General features: G+C 43.8%; 1 protein-coding gene across 2 annotated transcripts in view; it reads left to right on the top strand.

The window, feature by feature from the left end:
• The window catches only part of RAD54L2 (RAD54 like 2), a 90,899-nt gene that overhangs the window by 51,451 nt on the left and 15,711 nt on the right, over window positions 1–23,737 (top strand). The window contains exons 4-17 of one of the 2 annotated variants that reach the window (XM_033424493.2): window positions 510–566; window positions 10,228–10,429; window positions 11,382–11,521; window positions 11,991–12,107; window positions 12,431–12,657; window positions 13,451–13,633; window positions 13,770–13,903; window positions 15,500–15,696; window positions 16,767–17,109; window positions 17,794–17,971; window positions 19,163–19,405; window positions 19,628–19,746; window positions 21,048–21,166; window positions 22,980–23,079. In XM_033424493.2, the coding sequence (XP_033280384.1) occupies window positions 510–566; window positions 10,228–10,429; window positions 11,382–11,521; window positions 11,991–12,107; window positions 12,431–12,657; window positions 13,451–13,633; window positions 13,770–13,903; window positions 15,500–15,696; window positions 16,767–17,109; window positions 17,794–17,971; window positions 19,163–19,405; window positions 19,628–19,746; window positions 21,048–21,166; window positions 22,980–23,079 (2,359 nt within the window). The remainder of the gene's footprint in view (window positions 1–509; window positions 567–10,227; window positions 10,430–11,381; window positions 11,522–11,990; window positions 12,108–12,430; window positions 12,658–13,450; window positions 13,634–13,769; window positions 13,904–15,499; window positions 15,697–16,766; window positions 17,110–17,793; window positions 17,972–19,162; window positions 19,406–19,627; window positions 19,747–21,047; window positions 21,167–22,979; window positions 23,080–23,737) is intronic. The other variant, XM_033424498.2, reaches the window with a different exon arrangement.

Below are 23,737 nucleotides of genomic sequence, written 5' to 3'. Positions count from 1 at the left end.
AAAAAAAAGTGTGTGTGTGTTTTTGAGATATAATTCACCACTTTAAAGTATACAATTCAGTGGTTTTTAGTATATTCACAAGGTTGTGCAACCATCTCCACTTTCTAATATCAGAACATCCTCACCACTCCAAAAAGAAACCCTGTTACCTGTAAGCAGACACTCCTATTATCCTCTCCCTCAGCCCTTGGCAACCACTGTCCTACTTTCTGTCTGTATAGATGTACCTGTTCTGTGCATTTCTGTAAATGGAATCATACAATATGCAGCCTTTTGTGTCTAACTTTAACTTAGCATAACAACTAAGTCAACTCTGCGTGTGTGGTAAAATATATGTAACGTAAAATTTAGCATTTTAGCTATTTTTAAGTGTACAATACTGTGGCATTAAGTACATTCACATTGTTGTTGCAACCATCACCACTGTCTATCACCAAAATGTTTTCATCATCCCATTCTGAAACTCTGTACCCATTAAACAATTACTCCCCATTCCCTTCTCCCCCCAGCCCTTGCGAACCTTGAGAACCACGATTCTACATTCTGTCTCTATGATTTTAACTACTGTAAGTACCTCATATAAGTGGAGTCATATAGTATTTGTCTTTTTGTGACTGGCTTATTTCACTTAACATAATGTCCTGATTTATCCATGTGGTAGCATGTGTCAGAATTTCCTTCCTTTTGTAAGGAATAATATTCCATTGTATGTATATATCACATTTTGCTTGTCCTTTCCTCTGTCTGTGGGTACTTGGGCTGCTGTGAACGTGAATGTATAAATATTTCTTTGAGATCCTACTTTCAGTTCTTTTGAGTGTATATCTAGGAGTGGAATGGCTAGATCATATGGTAATTCTATGTTTAATTTTTTGAGGAATTGCCATACTGTTTTCCACAGCAGCTGTACCATTTTACATTCCCACCAACAGTGCATAAGGTTTCTAATTTCTCCACATCCTTGCTAACACTTGTGTTTTTAATAGTAGCTATCCTAATGGGTGTGAGATGGTATGTTATTGTAGTTTTGATTTACAGTTCACTAATGATTAGTGATGCTGAACATCTTGTCATGTGCTTTTTGGCCATTCGTATATCTTCTTTGGGGAAATGACTGTTCATATCCTTTGCCCATTTTTTAATCAGTTTTTTCTTTTGTTATTGAGTTTTAAGAGGTCTCTTTGTGTTCTGGGTATTAATCTCTTAATAAATATATAATTTGCAAATTCTATGTGTTGCCATTTCACTCTGTTCACAGTGTCTTTTTTTTTTTAATTTATTTAATTTTGGCTGCATTGGGTCTTCATGCTGCACAGGCTTTCTCTAGTTGCGGCGAGTGGGGGCTACTCTTTGTTGCGTGGCGCAGGCTTCTCATTGTGGTGGCTTCTTTTGTTGCAGAGCATGGGCTCTAGGTGCACGGGCTTCAGTAGATGCGGCCTGCAGGCTCTAGAGTGCAGGCTCAGTAGTTGTGGCACATGGGCTTAATTGCTCCATGGCATGTGGGATCTTCCTGGACCAGGGCTTGAACCTGGCAGGCGGATTCTTAACTACTGCACCACCAGGGAAGCCCTGTTCATAGTGTCTTTTGATGTGCAAAATTTTAAAGTTTTCATGAAGTCCAGTTTGTTTGTTTGTTTGTTTGTTTGTTTCTCTTTTATTGCCTATGCCTTTGGTGTCATATCTAAGAAATCATTGCCAAATCCAATGTCATGAAGTTTTCCCCCTATGTTTTTCTTCTAAGAGTTTCGTAGTTTTAGGCTTTACAGTTAGGTCTTTGATCCATTTTAGTTAATTTTTGTATATGGTAAGGGTCCAGTTTCATTTTTCTGCATGTGGATATCCAGCTTCCTGGTACCATTTGGCAAAGTAACTGCCCTTTTCCTATAGAATGGTATTGGCAGTTTTGTTGAAAATCATTTTGGCCATATATGTGAGAGTTTATTTCTGGGCTCTATTCTATTGCATTGATCTATATATCTCTATTTATGCCAGTATCACACTGTTTTGATTACTGTAGCTTTGTTGCAAGTTTTGAAATCAGGAATTGTGAGTCCTCCACCTTTGTTCGTTTTCAGGATTGTTTCTGCCTGTTTTTGTAAATAAAGTTTTACTGGAACAGAGCTGCACTCATTCACTCATTTGTTTACGTATGGTTGCTTTTGAGCTACAACAGCACAGTTAAGTAGTTGCAACAGAGACCTTATGGCCCACAAAATCTAAAGTATTTACTCTCTGACTCTTTATAGAAAAAGCTTGCCAATCCCTGAACATTAATACTCTTTGCTCATTTCCCCAGCTAATACTCTTTGCTCATATACCACAGATATGTAAATCAAAAGGAAAAATAATTCGTACAAGGGTGCTTATGCCAGTATAGATGTGAATGAAAAATAAAGTACAGCCCAAATGCCCAGCTGCAGGGGAATGACAAAATATTCTGTGGTATGCTGTTAGCTTGCATTAAAATGACATGTGGACTATATCAAAGAAATATTTATATATAAAACAAGTGATTAAAAGTAGAACACAAGGGCTTCCCTGGTGGCGCAGTGGTTGAGAGTCCGCCTGCCAATGCAGGGAACACGGGTTCGTGCCCCGGTCCGGGAAGATCCCACATGCCGCGGAGCGGCTAGACCCGTGAGCCATGGCCGCTGAGCCTGTGCTTCCGGAGCGTGTGCTCCACAACGGGAGAGGCCACAACAGGGAAAAAAAAAAAAAAAGTAGAACACAAAATGATGTGTACCGCAAAAAAAAAAAAAAAAAAAGTAGAACACAAAATGATGTGTATTTGTTGATTACCAGTATAAAATAAATGTATATTACCAAATGTGGAAAAGTTGAGACCTAAATAGTTTAGAGGTTAGTGCCTGTTACATTTTATTTTCCATTAAAACTTTAAAGTTAAAAAAACTGTAAATTTTTTATTCTGGAAAATCTCAAACATAATAAAAAAATAGACATAGTTTTGTTGTTTTGTTTTGGTTTTTTTTTGCGTTATGCAGGCCTCTCACTGTTTGTGGCCTGTCCCGTTGCAGAGCACAGGCTCTTTATCATACCTAATTTTTTAAAATCAATAATTCCTTATATCATAAAATATCCAGATAATCCCTGATTATCTTTAAAAAATATTTTTACTGTTAATTTATTAAAATCCCTACAAGGTCTACATTTAGTTGATTTGTCTTTTAAATCTCTTTAGCATATAAACTTTTTAAGTACAGCTAAGATATAACCTACCTCTTTTTTGTTTTCTTTTTCTCCTTGCAACTTATTTATAGAAGAAAAGGATTCACTTGTTCTGCAGTTGCACACATTTCTAGACTTTGCTGATTGTACCCCTATGGTCTTGTTTATCAAGTTTAACATAGTCCTTTGTTCCCTGTATTTTTGCAAACTGGGAATGAGATATCAAGGTGTGTTCAGGTTCAGGTTCAGTGTTTATTTTATTTTATTTTATTTTTTTTTTATTTTTTGCTGTACACGGGCCTCTCACTGCTGTGGCCTCTCCCGTTGCGGAGCACAGGCTCCGGACGCGCAGGCTCAGCGGCCATGGCTCACGGGCCTAGCCGTTCCACGGCATGTGGAATCCTCCTGGACCGGGGCACAAACCCATGTCCCCTGCATCAGCAGGCGGCCTCTCAACCACTGCGCCACCAGGGAAGCCCAGGTTGAGTGTTTTGACACACATACATCATAGGTTGTCGTGCACATATTCTACCACATCACGTCGGGAGGTACATGGTAAGACTTGGAATCCACTGATCTTTGTTTATATAGATGAGATTGAGGAGGAAGAAGAAATGGAATAGCTGGAGAAAGGGCCCTGGAAGTGTTTGTACCTTATACCCCTAATGAATGAAATGTAGGTTTTTTTTTTCAAAGCTACTCATTTGACTATCATATTTGTTGTGATGGTGTTCATAACTTGTTCCTGAGAAGCTTATGTAAGTGTTCATTGGTGTTTATATAACTCTGGTGATCACTGCTCACAGCTGGCTTGCATGAGGGAGAAAGTTCAGAGGTATCTGCCACCAGGTCTGATTCCATGATCCTGAACTTGGGTGGTAGTAGTCACTGACTTTTAAACCATGAAGACACTAATTTTCCTTTGTCAAAGCACATGTCTCTACCTCCTTGTTGAATCTTTAATCTTTTTTCCTCAGTGACTTTTGGTGGATTATACTCTAGAATTTTGGGGTGGGCTATTTTTTGAAAGTTAAATTAATTATTTCGGTTAGGTTGTAAATTCACATGGTTCAATATTCAGAAGGTACAAAAGAGCACAGTGAAAAGTTATATTTTGACTTAGGGAAATAGCAGTTGTATTATTAAGAATAGTTTAAGATGTAGTGTATATTATAATGTTATGTAGAAACCAGAAACTTCACCGTAAGCATTATGAAGCAGTAATGAAGCACTTGTAAAACACTGACTTACATGACAACAAATTTTAAATATTAGCACATCCATAAACTAAAGCCCCTTTAACAAGCAAATAGTAGTTGTTGAACACAGAAGCTAAGGATTCAAAGAATGCTAGGTGGTAAGGAGCTGATTTAGGCCTGTATCCTGTATATAAAGGAAAGGGGAAACCTGTGTCTGAACTCAGTGTGCATGAGAATTGTATATACTGTTTGATCATTTAAAAATTACTACTGTGCTTGGCTACATTCAACCCATGCCAGACAGAAATTCACAGCCAAGCCTCACAAGTTGGAATGTCTGATAGTGAATTTGTGACATTCAAAGACTATCAGGTTTTGTTCTTCCTCCTCCCAGGAACAGCCCACTCTGCAAGGTAGAAACCAGAAGAAATAAATACAATAGTTGGCAACAAGTTCCCACTGCCCAACAGATCAAGTTCAAACCCTTTAGACCGACATTCAAGGCCTGCCGTCTATACTCTGACTCTGTTCTGCCTACTCTGTAGCCTTGCCTCCAGGTGTTCCTCCAAGTGGTTACTCAATAAATTTGCTTGTGAAATAGAAACAAAACAAAAGGCCTTAAGGCCAGGAGACCATCAAAGGTCATTATCTAACCAGGTCAAGGGACCCAGCAAAACACCAAGTTGAAGTGTGCCAACACAGCCCTGAGCCTGCTGTCTAGCCATCTATTCCTTTGGGAGGAAAAATTTGATGGCCTCCCAATTAGGAGGGAAGAATTCAGGGCTGTGAGTTAGGAGGAAGGTGACAATAGTACTATATGACAATGCTATGGAAGTATTAGCTCTTTGGAGGAGTGGGAGGCCTGAAGGAATGATAGTCTTTAAGGAAGACCAAGAGTTGCTGAGCTTTCCTCCTATAGGGCTTCAGATGGAAATGAGAGAGGACTGTTTAAGGAGGGTAGTGAATTTGGGAAGACAACTAGCCAGACTTGCAGTTCTACTTTGGAGCTTCTCTTTTAGTTCTCATGTTTGACTGGACACAGGAGCGATGGCACCTTGTCTCCTCAGCAGGTGGAACACGTCCATGAGCCAAGGCCACTTAACCACCCTGGACTCTGCTGTCTTTAGGAGGCCTTTTTATAAAATGCCTGCTGTGGACCTAGTGGTAATGGAGAGGGGATTGTTTTAACCTCTTGCTCCTGTTAATGATATTGCAGTGTCCCGTCATGAACATTCTTTGGTGCCTCCCTTGACCATTTCCCCTTTGCTGTTCAAAAAGCAAAGGTTATCTACCTGAAATCTTTAGTGGTCTCTCCGTGTAAGAGTCAAGGAAGATGCTTCCGGTGCTGCTTCAGGGGAGTGAATCAACCTGGGCATTCACATGTGAGTGTGTGTGTGTGCATGCACACAGGTCCACACCCACCATCTCCCTCCACCCAGTTTTTACAATGGCCACATTAGCTTCCCCTCCCTACCCAAACACCAGGCAATGGGATATAGAATGCTAGGAATAAAAGGCCTTGGAATTAGTCTTCCCTGGAACAGGGATTGACTTCTGTGCCAGCATCCAAGAAACTTGGCCTGTACCTCTGGTCTGTACCTAAGTTATCCTTGGACAAGGGGCTCCTGGGAAGAGACAGGGAAGTGGTTGTTGGGTTGGAAGGCCACTCGTGCTGCTATTTTGCTTAGTTCATTTTAGCCAATATTGAACTGCATGTACTTTCCTAACCATTCCACCTTGTTTAGAGTATTCCTTTCGCTTATGCTCCTCTACCTGTCTAGAATGTTCTTTTTTTCCTTCCTTTTCTAGCTGGTGCCTACCCATTCTGTTAGATTAAACTCAAGTCTCACCTTTCCCGAGGAAGCGCCCCCATAACCAGTGATAGGCAAGACTAGATTGTGTCCTTTCCCCAAGTGTTATTGCTGTTAGGCATTCCACTGTATACGTATACACATGTTTCCCCACGTGGACCATTCCATTGTGCCTTGGCACAGGGCCTGATACATAGCAGATGCTCAAATGTATGTTAGGCTAAACTAAAAGCAGGGGATGGGAGAGGGAACAGTGTCTGGTTTGCGGCAGTCTCAAGTGGAAAGGTTTAGAATGTGGAGGGGTGTGTGCGTGTAAGAAACACTCATTTTGTAACAACAAAATGCTGTTTTCATATGTCATTTCTGCTTCTCCCTTTGCTTTCTTATTTCTGATCTTTGGTTAGGATATATAACTGAAGTTTGAGTTCTCCATACAAATAAATACTGCTACCTGGCATGGCTGACCAAGCTCCAGAGCTTTGTGCGCTGCCAGACTGTTGAATGTGGTTGTGGGAGTATGGAGTTTGGCAGACCAGGGTTTAAAGAATAATATTTTCCATGAGAGAGCTATTTACATCCTCATTTACACACGTAGGAACTATGGCTCAGAGAAGTTGAACCCATGAACATAGAGCTAGTAAGTGACAAAGCCAGGATTTAACACCAGGATTGCCTGACTACAAAGCTTATTCTCATAACTGTCTGCTCCTGTTTTCCTGCTTATTTCCTGTATACCCATAGGCAAATCTTTTTAACTTTTTAGGGCTTCAGTTTATCATATTTATTTATTTTTAAAATTTATTTATTTATTTTTGGCTGCTTTGGGTCTTCGTTGCTGTGCACAGGCTTTCTTTAGTTGCAGCGAGCGAGGCTACTCTTCGTTGTGGTACGTGGGCTTCTCATTGCGGTGGCTTCTCTTGTTGTGGAGCACGGCCTCTAGGCGCACGGGCTTCAGTAGTTGTGGCACGTGGGCTTCAGTAGTTGTGGTGCATGGGCTTAGTTGTTCCACGGCATGTGGGATCTTCCCGGACCAGGGCTCGAACCCGTGTCACCTGTATTGGCAGGCAGATTCTTAACCACTGAGCCACCAGGGAAGTCCCAGTTTATCATATTTAGAATGAAGGGAGCAAAACTTACCTTGTAGAGTTATTGTAGGAAAGAAAGAAGAAAAGAAACCAAACCCATTCTTTGTACCTGGGATAGTGGTAGTCATAGTAAAAGCAGCAGCTGTTTTATACAGTGTTTACTGTGTGCCAGGCATTGTCTTAGCACTTTATCTAGGCTATCTCATATAATCATCACTACAACCCTCTGAGACTGAGGAATAACACTACAGTTGTTATTCCCTTTTTATAATTGAGGAACAGAAAGGTTATAATAAGGGGTAGAGTTGGTGTTCACACCCCAGCAGTCTGGCTTCAGTGTCTATACTGAACCCCTGTGCTCTGTTATCTCTTGCGAAACATTAGTTTCCAGCTCCATGTTGTTCTAGAATCTGACATTAATATGAAATAGACCATAGGGAACCCAGAATGGTAATAGGGCCAGGAGGGGCTACACCAAGCCATGGAAGGTGAGCAGTAACAGAATGTCTGGGACACTCATGATTCTCTGACTCAGCCACTGACTGGTGAGACGGCCCTTTGGTATTTTTTGGTGGTTGAGTGCATAGGATGATGACCCATGGTAAGTCTTTTCTTCAGCTTGGGGACATCAGCTTACTGGTTCACTCATTGAGGTCTGTGGCAGCCCTGGCCTCCCTTTACCAAAGTCTACAGGGTTGCATGTTTCTTCTTGAGTCCATACTGACATGTGTTTTTTGTTTTGTTTTGTTTTTTGCGGCACGCGGGCCTCTCACTGTTGTGGCCTCTCCCGTTGCGGAGCACAGCCTCCGGACGCGCAGGCTTAGCGGCCATGGCTCACGGGCCCAGCCGCTCTGCGGCATGTGGGATCCTCCTGGACCGGGGCACGAACCCGTGTCCCCTGCATCGGCAGGCGGACTCTCAACCACTGCACCACCAGGGAAGCCCTGACATGTTTTTTTAAATGTTGAATATATAAATGAGGGAGAAGGGACAAATCTCCCTTACAGAAAAATTGCAGATAATAAATGTAGATGGAAAGAGGGAAATAGAAAACCACCATTAGAACACCACAGTAATAATTGCTCTAGGTAAGATCCACTGATGAATGTTATAATTAGTGGATGAAACTTTTAAGGATATTTGTGTTCTGAAAGTCTCAAATAACGCCCCCCCAAGCTTTTTTGTATGTGGTTTTAATATATGTCCAGAAATTCTTTGATGCCCCTCCCTCCAGGAAATGGAGCTTAATTCTCTTCCCCCTGAATGTGGGCCAGGCTTAGTGATTGGCCTCTTAAGAATAAAATATGGAAAGGGAAACATAGTAATTTTACAGTGGAGAAATCTGGCAGACACCACTTCAAGGTTAATGTCACCAGTAATAAGTCATGTTGATATCATGTACCCTGATAAGATGTGATGAGAAGAGCACTTCACCTCTGTGGTATTCTTTCCTAAAAGTCATAACCCCAGTCTAATCATCAGACAAACCCAAATTGGGGGACAGTCTACAAAACACCTGACCAGTACTCTTCAAAAAAGTATCAAGGTTGGGAGTTCCCTGGTGGTCCAGTGGTTTGGACTTGGCGCTGTCACTGCCGGAGCCTGGGTTCAAACTTAGGGAACTAAGATTGCACAAGTCCCTTGGTAGGGACCAAAAAAAAAAAAAATCAACGTCATGAAAGACAAGAATAGGCTGAGAAACTGCTGCAGTTTAGGGAAGACTAAAAAGACATGAAAACTAAACACAATATAGTATCCTAGATAGGATCCTATAACAGAAAAAGACACTAGTGGAAAACTGGTAAATCCAAAATAACAAACAAAAATAATACCAACAAAAAACAAAACTTCCTGAGTCCTTCCTGCCTGAGAGCCAAGTGGCATGGACTAGAGCACCTCAGTTTCAGCATTTCTGTTCTTATTCTGAATTCCTCTTACCTTTGGGAAAGACCTTTTGGTTGTGTAGTGCTTGTATCTGGGAGGCTGTGGCAGACTTGGGGACAGGTCTTTGTGATTGTCAAAGCCTGCCCATCCAGTGAACAGAATGCAGCTCAGCAAATGAGGAGAGGGATGTGCACATAGACCCCAGTTCTTGCTGGTGGTTGATACCACAAACGACATTCCCTCTGTCAGGAATTTCTTCCCCTTTTTCCCCTGTCCCCAAGGCAATAATACCATTAGACATTCTGTTCATCTTTTAAATTCTCACTTACATTTTACCTCCCATATAATTCCTTGTGTGATCATACCATGAAATAGTACCTTTCATAGCCCAATTATTCTTGGTTTAGCTAATTACCTTTGGCTGAAAAATGGTACCTTAAACTTTGAAGGTCTTTAGGTCAGTTTCCCTGCCCCTCTTGTATTTAGCACACCTTGCCTTATTATGTCTAGAAAACAAACTCCTTAAAGGGAAGGAATTTAGAAATATTCCTTGAAGCATCTAGGACAGTGCTTGCCATGTTGTAATCCCTCATTAAATGGTTGGTAAATTGAATGAATCCTTTAATACACTGAAGGGAGGAGTGGTCTCCCTGTTGGCAGATGAGACTTGCTTAGAGTCATACAAATGAGTGTGAGCTGTATTGGGAACTCAGTTGTCCCTTTCTGAGTAGTCTGAGACCATGACACTTCCTCACTCTGATCATAGTGCTAAATTATATCAAGAGTGATGGCTATCATTTGTTGTGAGCCTACTCTGGGGGCCAGGCCTGGTTCTAAGCATGCACACTATTTAGTCCTCACAACAGGTCTGCAGTGTGGACATTACTATACTCATTTTATAGATAAGTCCATTGAGGTTCAGAGAGATGTAACTTGCTTTATTGGATCACCAGCTAATAAGTTGCTGAGTTGAGATTTGAACCCTGGTGTATCTGGCATCAAAACCCACTCTTCCTCCAGTAAAGGTTGGTCCCTGGCACCTCTTTCCCTTTGTCTCTTCAGACCCATCCCTGGAAGACATGTGTGGCACTGAGTGTGCCCCGCTGGGGGAAGATGGGCAGCGGCCACCGCGGTGCACTTCAACTACCTCATCTCAGTCTGAGCCTTCAGAGCAGCTTAGGCACCACCAAGGCAAGAGCCTTGCCTCCGAGGACCCCAAAAAGAAGAGAGCTCAGAAGCCCTCCCACATGAGGAGAAACATACGGTGAGCTATGCTCTGGGTAAGAGGGGAAGAGAGGGAATAGAAGTATTACCTTCATTTGAAGGCTGTCAGTAGCAAAAGGACTGGTTTGAGCAGGAGAGTCTGATTTCCCAAGGAGAAAAGTATAAGTTGTGTGCCCCAATTAATAGTGAAGATGCAGCTCAGGACCACTGGGTCTGGGCTGTCAGAGGATACAGGGCTGAAGTGGATGGCACTCGAGCACCCCTGGAGAGTGTCCCACTCTTTGGAGGCCCGGGAAGCAGCCATAGCATGCTCTGGTTGGACTCTGGTTTCTTCCTTTATTTTTTCCTTATGTCTCAAAATAAGAGGAGATAAAAGAAGTTGAGTTCTTATTTTCTTAGAACTCAACATCAGTTGGAAGACAACTGTCTGGTCCAAAGCAGGGCTTCTTCCTTGAGCTAAGAGATCAGCAGATGTGAACTTCCTTAACTATCCAAATCCCCAATAGTCCTTTCTTCTACCAATGACAATTTTGCTGTTGAAAGGAGATAAATATTTTTTTCCTCCTACCCTCATTTTTTTTTTAAACATAATGATGACTTGAAAATTTACTTTAAGTTTGGGAAATAAGGATGTAGAATCATCCATAATCCTACTTTCCCATATAACACCTCTGTTTTTTATACTGCTTTCCAGCTTTATGAATTACATATTACTCTATTTCACTCTTGATCTGTTATGTGCAGAGATGATTCAGCAGGGGCACCTGTCAGGAAGTTAAATAATATGAAAAACATATTAGCCCAGAACCACCTGAGCCTTGAAGTCCCATTTATTTTTTTACCTTGCCCATTTCATGGGTGTAGTGGGACTGATATGGCTTCTCCCACCTCAGCTCTCTGAGCCCAGCAATGATGGTTTCCCTCTTTATCTTGACATTACATTGCCCAAATCTCAAGTGAACCCAAGTACTCTCTCTTATTTAAATGTTTAGCAAGCTGCTCCGGGAGGATCAGTTGGAGCCAGTTACCAAAGCAGCACAACAGGAAGAATTGGAAAGAAGAAAACGCCTGGAACAGCAGAGGAAGGATTACGCAGCCCCCATTCCCACCGTTCCCCTGGAGTTCCTTCCCGGTAAGCAGTGGAGGTGGCAGGAAAGGCCCCGCGCTGCAGGGAGAAGAGACCCTCAGTGCACACTGTGGTCAAGGACAGAGCTGGAATAAGATGGTGGCCTCTCAGGAATCCTTTCAATCCATTCAGTTTCTTAGAAGCACATGATCAGAAGGATCTCATTTGAAAAGTAAGATGGATAAAAATGTACCTCCTCAAATTGATGTTATTTAGATTTTCATCCATAACTTTGGATGTTAACATGCCAAGGGATTAGGACATTTTCTAGTGGTCAGGTGAATACTAGGAAGTAAGAGCCAGTAGAGAAAAGGGAATTTGGGAAGAAGACTGGGGTTTTTCAGATGCCCTCTACTTGTCTTCTCAGGGGATAGTTCCCCAGAGAGCAACAAAGGAGGAGGATGGCAAATCATTTGGGAAAATATGTTTGAGCTAAATGTGGTTTTGACATTCCCTTCCATCTTTTTTTCCCCAGAGGAAATTGTCTTAAGAGCAAGTGATGGACCCCAACTGCCTCCTCGGGTCTTGACCCAGGAAGTGATTTGTTTGGACAGTAGCAGTGGCAGTGAGGATGAAAAAAGCAGTCGAGATGGTAAGATTGAGCCAGAGGTGCCCCTCCTTCCTCCTGACCCAGTGTTTGCCCTGAGAGATTGGCTGTACCTTTGAATAGAAGATTGTTCAGTCCTTCCTCATTCAGTCTGGGGTCTGACTGTGACAAATTTCCCTGAGTCTCCTTGGTAAATATAAGTTTTCCCCTTGTCTTAACATGAAGCTAAAAGAGAGAAATAATAGAAACAAAAATTTTTACAAGTGATAACAAGTTCTAACTTTGTTTCCATGCTCTCCTGTTTTAACAACGAGCAGTAAATTATCTCTGCTTCCTGAGTTTTTGTTTTGTTTTGTTGGCTGTCTCAGAGGTGATTGAATTGAGCTCTGGAGAGGAGGACACTCTGCACATTGTGGACAGCAGTGAGTCTGTCAGTGAGGAGGATGAGGAAGAGGAGAAAGGAGGCACCCATGTGAATGACGTCTTAAACCAGCGCGATGCTCTGGGGCGGGTCCTTGTCAACTTGAACCACCCTCCGGAGGAGGAGAATGTCTTCCTGGCCCCGCAGTTGGCACGGGCAGTGAAACCGCATCAGGTACAGCAAATCTGGACTCTTCTCTTGGTCTCCTTTCAGCTTCCTTGCTGTGGACGTCACCCGCATCACAGCCTGTGAAGTACTTGTTTGGTACCATGAGCAGCTATTGGAAAGGCCTGATTCTTCCTCCTAGCAGTTGATGCTTCAGGATTCCTGATGAATGGGAAGGGACAAGCCTGAGAGATGCCCTATCATGTAGAAGGTGCTAATCTTTTGGCTGAATAATCTTGAGCCTCCTTCTGTGAGATCTGAAAGACTGATTGAGATACTCTCTGGAGAGCAGTGCTTTGATTAGGGAGTTGTGGCTCTGGAAGAGATGTGAGAACTCAGAAGTCTGAGGGACTTTCTGATAGGAAGGATCAGAGTAGTTTGTGTTGACCCAGAACGTGGAACCAGGACCAGTGAGTGAAAGCTCTGTGAAGGCAGAGGTTGACTCAACGTAAGAACTCTTAACAGTAAGAATAGCTCCTCGTGAAATGGGCTGCCTTGAGGTGAGCAGCCAAGGTCAGCCAGACCAAGCCTAAGTGAAGGACCCAGTCAGGAATTTGGTACTCAAGATTCTTGCCTCAGATGGGCCCCTATACCAGGGGAATGCTTTTCTGTGTTTTCTCCGAGAAGAACGTCACCAGCCAATAAACTAGTCAGGGTTCAGGGAAACTTCTGCAGCCATCCACACCAGCTCTCTGGTATAATGTCTGCTCATTTACTTAATTCTGACTACTTCCAAAGTAAGTAAACTAGACCCCTGGTCTTTGCCAGCCAAAGATATTTGTTTGTGTTTGTTCCCTGTCAGATTGGTGGGATCCGGTTCCTGTATGATAACCTGGTTGAGTCCTTGGAGCGATTTAAGACCAGTAGTGGCTTTGGCTGTATCCTGGCCCACAGCATGGGACTGGGGAAAACTTTGCAAGTGATCTCCTTCATCGATGTCCTCTTCCGCCACACGCCAGCCAAAACCGTCCTTGCCATTGTGCCGGTAAGTGGGAAGGCACCACTTGGTCACCCCTCTGCAGAGCTCTGGAGTAATGCCTTACTGGGCACTAAAAAGCCTTATGAGCTCAGCTCTGAGCTTGTTCCCTAAAACTCTCTTTTTGGACTTGACTTTCTGATAGGTTAATACTCTTCAGAACTGGCTGGCAGAGTTCAACATGTGGCTCCCAGCTCCTGAAGCCCTTCCAGCTGACAACAAGCCTGAAGAAGTCCAGCCTCGGTTCTTTAAAGTTCACATCTTGAATGATGAGCACAAGTAGGTGGCCTGCCCTCTCCTCTCTGCCCCTTTCCTTTTATTTTTTTTATTATTATTTTAAAATTTTTATTTATTTTATTTATTTACTTTTGGCTGGCTTGGGTCTTCGTTGCTGTGCGCAGGCCTTCTCTAGTTGCGGTGAGCAAGGGCTACTCTTTGTTGCAGTGTGCGGGCTTCTCGTTGCGGTGGCTTCTCTTGTTGCAGAGTGCGGGCTTCAGTAGTTGCGGCACATGGGCTCAGTAGTTGTGGCTCGCGGGCTCTAGAGCGCAGGCTCAGTAGTTGTGGTGCACGGGCTTAATTGCTCCATGGCATGTGGGACCTTCCCGGATCAGGGCTTGAATCTGTGTCCCCTGCATTGGCAGGCAGATTCTTAACCACTGCGCCACCAGGGAAGGTCCCCCGCTTTCCTTTTAGACTTCTTCCCAGGATCTGGATGTCAAGGCAGTCTATCTGGGTATGTGCCTGTCCTCCCAGATTCCTTTTGGTTTCTTGATGTATCCCCCTCTCTCTTCTTGCTACTCATTTTTTCTCCGCCTAGTTTTTCAGTAAAGTCAGAGTCATGTAGCCTGGAAAATTTCTTGTATTCTGCTTGAAGATGTTTTTATATCCTGAAAAATCTGTGTACATGGTCACGTTTTCCCACGTGTATAGTAATAAAATTCAACATGATAAAATGAAACTTTCCATCTCCTAACTTTTCACCTCTTACATTTATCTTTTATTAGAAACCTAATCACCAGTCTCTTCTTTTAAGCACCAATCTATATTTGACCTTTAACAGTACAACTTCCAGGCTTTGAAAGGTGCAAACCTTTTTTTGTTTCAGATTTAAAGAAAATTATTTATATTTCCATTCCGTAAATTCAATCTGGTTTCCAAAAATCTAAAGCTATTTCTTGATCCAAGCCAGCAATCCATGCTACCCTTTCCCCTCGTTGATATGGATAATTGAGAAGGTAGACTTTCTTTTCTGCAGAGACCACCTTTTGTGATGTTTGGTCACACACATCAAAATGAGGAGACTATGAGTGGCCCCACTGGTGGCTGATCACCTGCTCTTTCCTAGATTTCAGGACTGTCAGTCCACACAGCAGTCAATGAAATACAGCCAGGGCTCAGTTGTTTAGGAGTAGAGGGACTGTGCTGAGTGGCATCCGGTCTCTGCTGTTCTTTTTCCTTTACTGTGCGTCCTTGGCTCTTTATTCACGAGGACCTGGGCAGGTGAAAGGCAGAATGTTGCCCTTGCTTTTACTACTTAGTATTCATTGTGGGAATAACTTGAAATTCTCCCTCAAATGTAGAATTGTAGTCATGAATGTACATCCAGGGAGGTTGTCACTTTTGCTTGTCTTGTGCCATTGAATTTCTGTTTTTTGTTATTTAACCATCATCAGTGAACCAGTCCATCCTTAGTACAATTAGTGTCTCTAGAATGGTGGGAAAGTCCTTGGGCAGCTGGCCAGCCCTGTGATGCTGCCACATGAAGTCTTTGGCAATAAGGACTTCTGAATGTACATGAACACAGCTTTGACTGTGAGGAATTTTTCCTGGGGAGCAGGGGAAGCAATAATACTTTCTTTCTGTTCACTCTTGCAGGACAATGGCAGCTCGTGCTAAAGTGATGGCTGATTGGGTGTCAGAGGGTGGGGTGCTGCTGATGGGGTACGAAATGTACAGACTCCTCACCCTGAAGAAATCCTTTGCCACAGGTAGACCGAAGAAAACCAAGAAACGTTCTCACCCGGTCATCATTGATCTGGATGAGGAAGATCGACAGCAGGAGTTTCGAAGAGGTGGGCAGCCTCTCTGGGAATACTCTAAAGGGTGATCCAGGGGAAAAGAAATAGTGTCTGCTATAGCACCTAGTCAAATGGGAAGCATTATTGATGTGAGTTGTATTGACAGGAACCAGAAATCCTGGTCCCCGAGGTAGGTGGGATGACCTGCACTGGCTCTCAGAAGGTATTGCTTTCTCTGCAGGCAGTGGAATTCTGGGTAGGCCAGGCCACAGGCTGGCATGGGGGAGACTCCCCTGTGTCTTTCATAGAATAGTTAGAAGAGTAACTGCTCCCTTCACCACTTCCCAGAGATGTTGTGAGATAGCATTAAGAAAATATAAAGTATTTAAATCGCTAATATACAGAGTAGTAATAATGTTGTTTGTGGATTTATAAAAGAAGAATTTATCCCAATTTTCTTGTTTTTTGGTGAAAGCCATTTTTCTCATAGTTCTAGTTCTGTTCCCTCTTCTATGGGGCCTTGGTCTATTTGGGGAAGAAAATTTTTTTTAAGGTTCAGAGGCTGTTTCATTTTATAGATCTCTTCATCTATGAGATTCTGTTTTTTGGGTTTGCTTCTGTGGCTGAATTTGCCATTTAGCGTTGACTGGCGAGTAACTCCAGGAAGACCTTGTCCTTTAGTTAGTTCCCACCAGCCAGCTCTCAGATGGCACCAAGACAATGGTGAGAGCCAGTGGAAGTGTCTGGATTATTCCCATCAAAATCATCCAGACTCATTTTTAATCCTAGGCTGGTACTCTGTAAAGTCATGCTGTCTGCTACCTAGTTGGTATAAGCCCTAGGAATGCAAGTCAGTTTTACTCTTAGCCTAAAGGGAAAAAAATTAAGGAAAGGAAAGAGGGAAAAGGGATATTTACTGCAAGAGTCAATAGGCCAGGTTAGTGTGTCACACCAAATGCACAGGAGCTTGAATGGCTGGCTCCCTTTCACCAATGGGGGCTGACTCTTGCTTTCCTGCTTCCTTCATTTCTTCTGTCTCCTCCAGGGTGCACCCCTACTTCTCATATTGTTGACTAAGAGCAGACCCTCTCACCCTCTTACTCCGGATCCTCTTCCCTCCCTAGAGTTTGAGAAGGCCTTATGCCGCCCTGGCCCTGATGTGGTAATCTGTGACGAGGGACACCGCATCAAAAACTGCCAGGCCAGCACCTCACAGGCCCTGAAGAACATTCGCTCTCGCCGCCGGGTGGTGCTGACTGGATACCCCCTGCAGAACAACCTCATCGAGTACTGGTGCATGGTGGACTTTGTGCGCCCAGACTTCCTTGGCACCCGGCAGGAGTTCAGCAACATGTTTGAGCGCCCCATCCTGAATGGACAGTGTATTGACAGCACGCCTCAGGATGTCCGCCTCATGCGGTACCGGAGCCATGTCCTGCACAGCCTCCTGGAGGGCTTTGTGCAGAGGTGAGCCATCCTCAGGGCTCTGTTTTCTAAATCCTTGGAGAGCCCTGGTGGAATAGACATGACAAGGCTTTCCTGAAGGGGAAAGGTGGTAACAGTGGGAGGGCCCCTTTCTAGTAGGGCAATAGTACAACTTTCCTTTTACTGAATAGCTTTTCCTGAATAGCTAGCAGACGGTGGATATCCAATATTTCAATCTCTGAGTCTGGTCCAGAAGTGCTTTTCTCAGAAGTTAATCTTTGAGGTTACTAGGGATATCTGCCTTACTTGCTGAGAGAAGCAGGAGACAGCTACCATTCTAATGACTTGAGTGAAAGAATAAAGTGGTGGTTCTCAGGGGTATGGCTTCACCAGTTTCAGCATCTTAGAAGATGTAGGTTAGGCCAGTCTGAAGCATCTCCTTGTTTTTCCTTGTTAAGATGGCATGTGTGGAGAAAGCTTAGAGAAGCAGCCCTAGATTAGGGTAAGAACCTGGAGTTCCCAGGTCACTCTGCCTCTTTGCTCTAGTTTTTATACTCAAAATAAGTTTCTTGATGGTTGCTGAGCCAATCCGCATTATGGTAAGGCTGTTGTGAATGTTGAGATCCTAAAGAAGGCGGTGTGGCAGAAATGCAGGGTTCTGTTTTTATCCTGCACTGACCCCTCCTGGGCACACTGCCTTGTCAATTCTGATCTGTACCTTTGTAGGAGAGGCCACACTGTGCTGAAGATTCATCTCCCTGCCAAGGAAGAAAATGTGATCCTGGTGCGACTCTCTAAGATCCAGCGAGATTTGTATACACAGTTCATGGACCGCTTCCGGGACTGTGGTAGCAGCGGCTGGCTGGGGCTGAACCCTCTCAAGGCTTTCTGTGTCTGCTGCAAGGTGTGTTGAGGCCTCAGGGAATACTAAGACACAGACTAAGGATGCTCACGGTCCCAAGGGAGTTGTTCCTGCTGGGAGTCCTTGATAAAGGAAGAAGTTCACTGAATTGAGGGCTCCAAGGCAAGACAGTTCCCGGGAGTGCCACTCATAGACTATAATGTAAATGGTGCCCCTTGCAAATGTGCAACTTGTTATACCAAACTTGAGAAGTCACTTCCTTTCTCACTGATTTTTTTCACCTGAGAAATGGAGTGATGGTGGAACATCGTGGGACAAAATTTTTGACTGCTAGCGTAATCAGGATTCAAGAAATACATAGCATAGACACATTATTAGGGATACCTTCCATTTGATTCTGTATTTAATCAGATCAAGATCTCTTTCATTCTGATAATGCTTAAGATGGTTTGGGGACAGCAAGGCCTAGGTGTCTTTAGCACTGAGCCTCGTGAACAGGTTGATGGACCCTGACTTGTCTTTGACCTGGCCAGATGCTCTCTGTTGCCTCACAAAGGATCTGTTTCTTTGACAGCTCTCAACCAACCTCTTGGATATTATTTCCAATTGAGCACTGCTTTAATAAGTCAGCTGAAGGTGTGTGTCTGGGGACAGATGGGTTTCAAAATATTTCTTTTGTACCCACAGTCCTAGACCAGGGCAAGCAAGCTAAAGCAGACATGGTCTTGAGGATGCTGCGGTGCATACATACCCTTCCCACGCCCCCCCCCTCTTTCCCCTGGAATTCTCAACTCCTGCCACGAATAGTCCCTGAAATGACTTACGGTTGATCATCTGTAAGTTAGATACATTTGTCCATAGGGAGAGATTGGTCTTGTTTCATAGTTTCATACAGTAGTTGGCTGTAGCCACATGGTGAAACAGGAATGTTCTTGTTGTTGCTTAAATAAGAATGCAAGACTTGTGACACAGCCTTTTTGGTTGTGTACCAATCATACTGGCATGCCTCCTGGTGTGAATTCTCCCATTCATGTATCATAGCAATCAGAGTTGGTTACTGAAAATGAATGTGCAGGCTCTTTGACCATGAGGGGGTTGGGGAGACATTAATTTTTGGTGTGACTATGTGCTGTGGGAGGTGTGTGTTTGAATAACTGCATGTTTCCAGACTCCCTGGGACACCCTTAGATTGTTCTCTGCCCTATGCTTCCTCCCCTTTAACTTGAACCTCAGATCTGGAATCACCCCGACGTGCTGTACGAAGCCCTTCAGAAGGAGAACCTGGCCAATGAGCAAGACTTAGACGTGGAAGAGCTTGGTTCATCAGCGACTAGTGCCCGCTGCCCTTCACAGGGAACAAAAGGCAAGAGTGAGGACAACGCCTCAATGGGAGAGGCGACCAATAGCAAGTTCCTACAAGGGGTCGGCTTTAACCCTTTCCAGGAGCGAGGCAACAACATTGTCACATATGAATGGGTGAGTCAAGCAGATACTTTTGTGGCCATAAACCACTGCTGAGAAGGGATTGTGCAAAGCTTTCGTGGGGAGAGGGTGGGTCTTGCGCAGTGCACTGTACTGCTAAGGTCTGCAGGGAACTATTAAGGTTGTCCGTGAGCTGCTGCCTTTGAGGGAGAGAATTGTATTTCTAGTAATCTGGCCATGGACCTGCTCCAAGCTGCCTCATTTCCTCTCCTATAGGCCAAGGACCTTTTGACTAATTACCAGACTGGTGTCTTAGAGAACTCTCCCAAGATGGTACTGCTTTTCCACCTGATTGAGGAAAGTGTGAAGCTTGGAGACAAGATCCTTGTGTTCAGGTAGGAAGAGAAAGTGCCGAGTGTGTGTCTTTGGTAAAGAGTGATACAACCCCTGCAGAGTGAGACCATCCGGGGTTGCACCAGCCCCCTTTTATCTCCATGCCTCTGCAACCAGTGCTTCTTGTGAGGACCTTCTTGCATTTCTTCTCTTTCTTAGAGTTTCTTTTTTTATCCAATGCAATTTCTCTGCAAAGAACAATTTGAAACCTTAGGCTAACATTGGAGATCACAGTCTAATCCTTCAAATTGTGACGCAGGCCAAATATGACCTGTGGCCTGTTTTTGTACAGCCTGAGAGCTAGTTTTTACATTTGAAAAGAGTTTTTTTTGTTTTTGTTTTTTTAAAGAAGCATATGCAGGGAATTCCTTGGTGGTCCAGTGGTTAGGACTCTTGCGATCCCACTGCGGGGCACACGGGTTCGATCCCTGGTCAGGGAACTAAGATCCTGTAAGCCACAGGGTGCGGCCAAAAAAAATAAAATTAAAAATTAAAATTAAAAAAAGAGAAGCATATGCAGCAGAGACTGTGTGTGGTCTGCAAAGCCGAAAAATATTTACTCTCTGGTCCTGTACAGAAAACGTTTGCTGACCCCTGGTCTAAACTGCGTCTGTGCCTCCCCAGCCTTTTTTTTTTTTTTCTAAGCTTTGTATATAAGGCCAAGTAAATGATGTTTTTTGTTCCAAGTCACATTCTCAGTCTTGCCAGAGCTTTGAGTCCCATCAAGGCCTCACTCCTCAGGGAAACAGACGTAAAGTAGATTGCTTCTCCTTTGTTCCGACTAGATTATGCTCCAGTGAGAGCTAAGTGGCAGGAGCCTGGCTTGGGAGTCTCAGACTGAGGGTTCCCATGTGTAAAATACTTTGAGAGGAAAGCGGTGATTGTAACTTAGGGAGAGCCTAGTGTTACACTGCTTTTATGGACTGGCTCTCTGGATAACTTGGAAGCAACTTAAATGATCTATCTCCTTAGTAAGATCCATAATATTGCCTGTGGCCTATAATTAGATCTAAGGCATATTCATGCAGTGTTGGTTTTTAATGCTGATGCTATTTGTTACTCTGCACTGAGCTAAATCTCAGAATTTTTCAATCAAGGAAGTAATAGGATAGAGAATTTTTTAGTAAGGTGGTGGTAATAATTGTGTGGATGACTCTACTCCCTTATGAGCTAGGGTGGTTCTTTGTGGGGAGTAGGATGTGGGAGCTCCCACTGTCAGAGGGGAGCCTGCTGAGGTGGGCCTATTGGGGAACAAGATTCCCTTAGGTCCAGGAGCCTTCTGAACCAAATGTGTCCCTTTCAGCCAGAGCCTTTCCACCTTGGCTTTAATCGAGGAGTTCCTAGGCAAACGAGAAGCGCCCTGTCTACCTGGTGCTGAGGGGCAAGGAGTACAGAAGTGGGTTCGAAACGTCAGCTACTTCCGTGAGTTCATTGCTGCTTTCTTCCTGGAGCCTTGGCAAGGTCTGCCTAAGAGTTTCCTTCCCCTCTCTCTCTTCCTTTCTTCTACTCCATTCACCATCACATGAACAAGAATATCTGTGATTGACTAAGGAGCAGAGAGACACTAAGAGCGAGCTGCTTTGTGTGAGGCACTGTCCTGGGCTGGGGAGCTTAAGCCAGATAGGGGGAGCGCAGAGATGTAGAAGACATATGCCTTGTCATCATCTGAGGTGCAGCAACTCAAGGACAGATTCAAAGTAGCACTGATTGATTGCCCTCACGGGGGTTCTAAGGAGGACAGAATCATCATGGTGAGGATGGTTGGAGAAGGCTTCCTGGAGGAGGTGGGACTTGTACTAGACTTGCAGAGATGGGGAGAATTTGAATATACAGAGCTGGTGTGGCCCAAAGATCATCTTAGGCAGAAGGAACAAAGTGAACACAGCCTAGATCATGTATTCAAATTGGGGGAGATGATGTCCCTAAGGGGGTGAAAATTGGTTCTCGAGGAGACAAAAAATCTTAACTTTTTAAGAGTATAAAGCACAAATATGTATATAATGAATAAACATATACAGTATATCTGTGGTGTTAAAATTTTATGGAGGGCATGGTGATTGGGAAAAAATGTGTAAAAAGCCTCCTTAGTGGGGTGGTAATGAAAAAAAAGTTGAGAAATATTGACTTCAGAGACTTATTGACCAGATATTGACATTTGGGCCAGTTAACTCTTTGTTGTAGGGGGCTGTCCTTTGCATTGTAGGATGTTTAGCAGCATCTCTGTTCTCTACTCACTAGATGGCAGTAGCATCCACAGCGTTATAACAACCCAAACTGTCTCCAAACATTGCCAAATGTTCCCTGTGGGGTAGCAGGGTGGGGAAATCTTCTTGTTGAGAAGCCCTGGCCTAAAGGAAAGATTTAGAGAAATGGAGGTTCAGGGGGTGGTGATGAGACTCCAGCACAGGAGCTAGCCTGGATCCTTGTGTTGACTATAGGCTTGCCCAGTGAGTCAGTGCTGAGCTTTTTTGTGCTTGGAAATTGTGGGAACTCAAGTTGAAAGGTAGATTGGGGTGTTGATTGAGGGAGCCTCTAATACCAGGCAATTAAACTAATGCTTCCTACATTGGTAGTGATTCAGTTCTCCATGTAGTATTTCATACCCTTAGCTTTGCCCTTTTCTCTGCTTTACTATAGGTGGCAAATGTCACCCCTCTCTTCCCTTATTCATGCTTCTTAACTGAAGCTTACCTTTTCTCTTTCTTTTGAGCTTCCCTCTTTTCACTCATATGTCCCATCCCACTGCTCCAGTTCTATTTTTTTTTATGTCTCCTTCGAGCAACTTCTTAGCCTTAGGAGCTTGTTAACAATGTGGATTCCTGCGTGGGGGAGGAACATCATCCATATCAAAACACAAAACCCTTGGTCCTTTTGCAGTCACTAGGATTCACAGGACTGAGGCAGAGCAGTTACCTTAAGCCAGTGTTTGCCAGGCTTCCTTAACTAGGGTGATTCTTTTGCACTCTGAAGTCTAGGAACCTTGGCCTTAGAATTGACCCAAGATACTAAAGGGAAAAACACAGTTTATAGTCTTTGTTGCACATGTGAATCACTTGGGGGTATTTTAAAATTATAGATGCCTGGGTCTCATGGTAGATCCCCACGGAATGTCCAGGGTGTGGAAGCTGAGCACTGTAGTGTGTGTTTGTTTTGTTTTAAACACATTTGCCCATTGATTTTGCTGTATACCACTGCCCTCATCTGTCCATTTCTTGTGTATTTCCTTCTGTCCTAGGGCTAGATGGTAGCACCCCTGCCTTTGAGAGGGAGCGGCTCATTAATCAGTTCAATGATCCCAGCAACCTCACCACCTGGCTGTTCCTTCTCTCCACAAGGTGAGTGGATCCTGAGAGGGGAGGTCAGAGGACTGCATTCAGGGCATTTGACTGCATGGGCAGGTACCACAAAGGCTTGTCCAAGTTCTGTCAGAAGAAATCTCCTCAGGTTTGTGACTTGTTCTTGAGGTCAGAGAGGGGACCGCAGAAAGAAATTGTGTTAGAAGGGCAATTATGATAGTGTCATGAATTTCTTTGAGACCTTCATTCACAATGGTCATAATTATCTTTTCTCTCAGGACGGTTCTGAGGCTTAGATGATGTGATGAATGTGAAAGTGCTTTAATAAGTAGAAAGTGTAATATAACTGTAAAAGGCTGATGGCATTATTTGTCTCATGCCAAGCGACTTGCAGGCTGTGCTGCCTTCTGCCATCAGAATGCCCTCGATAGGGTATGAACCAGTCATTCTCCTAAGCTGTTAGACTAAACACATCAGAAACATTGGTACGCAGACATTTCCCCTCAGCCAGTGACATCACTCTGGGGCCAAGATATGGGCCTTTACTCATCACAGAGGGATGGGAGGGTGGGTTTTCTTTCTGAGCTGGTAGGTACTTCCATGTTGGACTTTCAGGGCATACTTTTCAGTGCTTGAGGAATGCACTGTTCATTAGCAGAATCATTCAGTATATTCTGCTTAGGATAAAGAGGATAAT

This window comes from Orcinus orca, chromosome 10, assembly GCF_937001465.1.
Source record: "Orcinus orca chromosome 10, mOrcOrc1.1, whole genome shotgun sequence".
Lineage (NCBI taxonomy): Eukaryota > Metazoa > Chordata > Mammalia > Artiodactyla > Delphinidae > Orcinus > Orcinus orca.
Note: the sequence above shows the minus strand (reverse complement) of the source record. Positions and strands in the feature narration are given on the sequence as shown.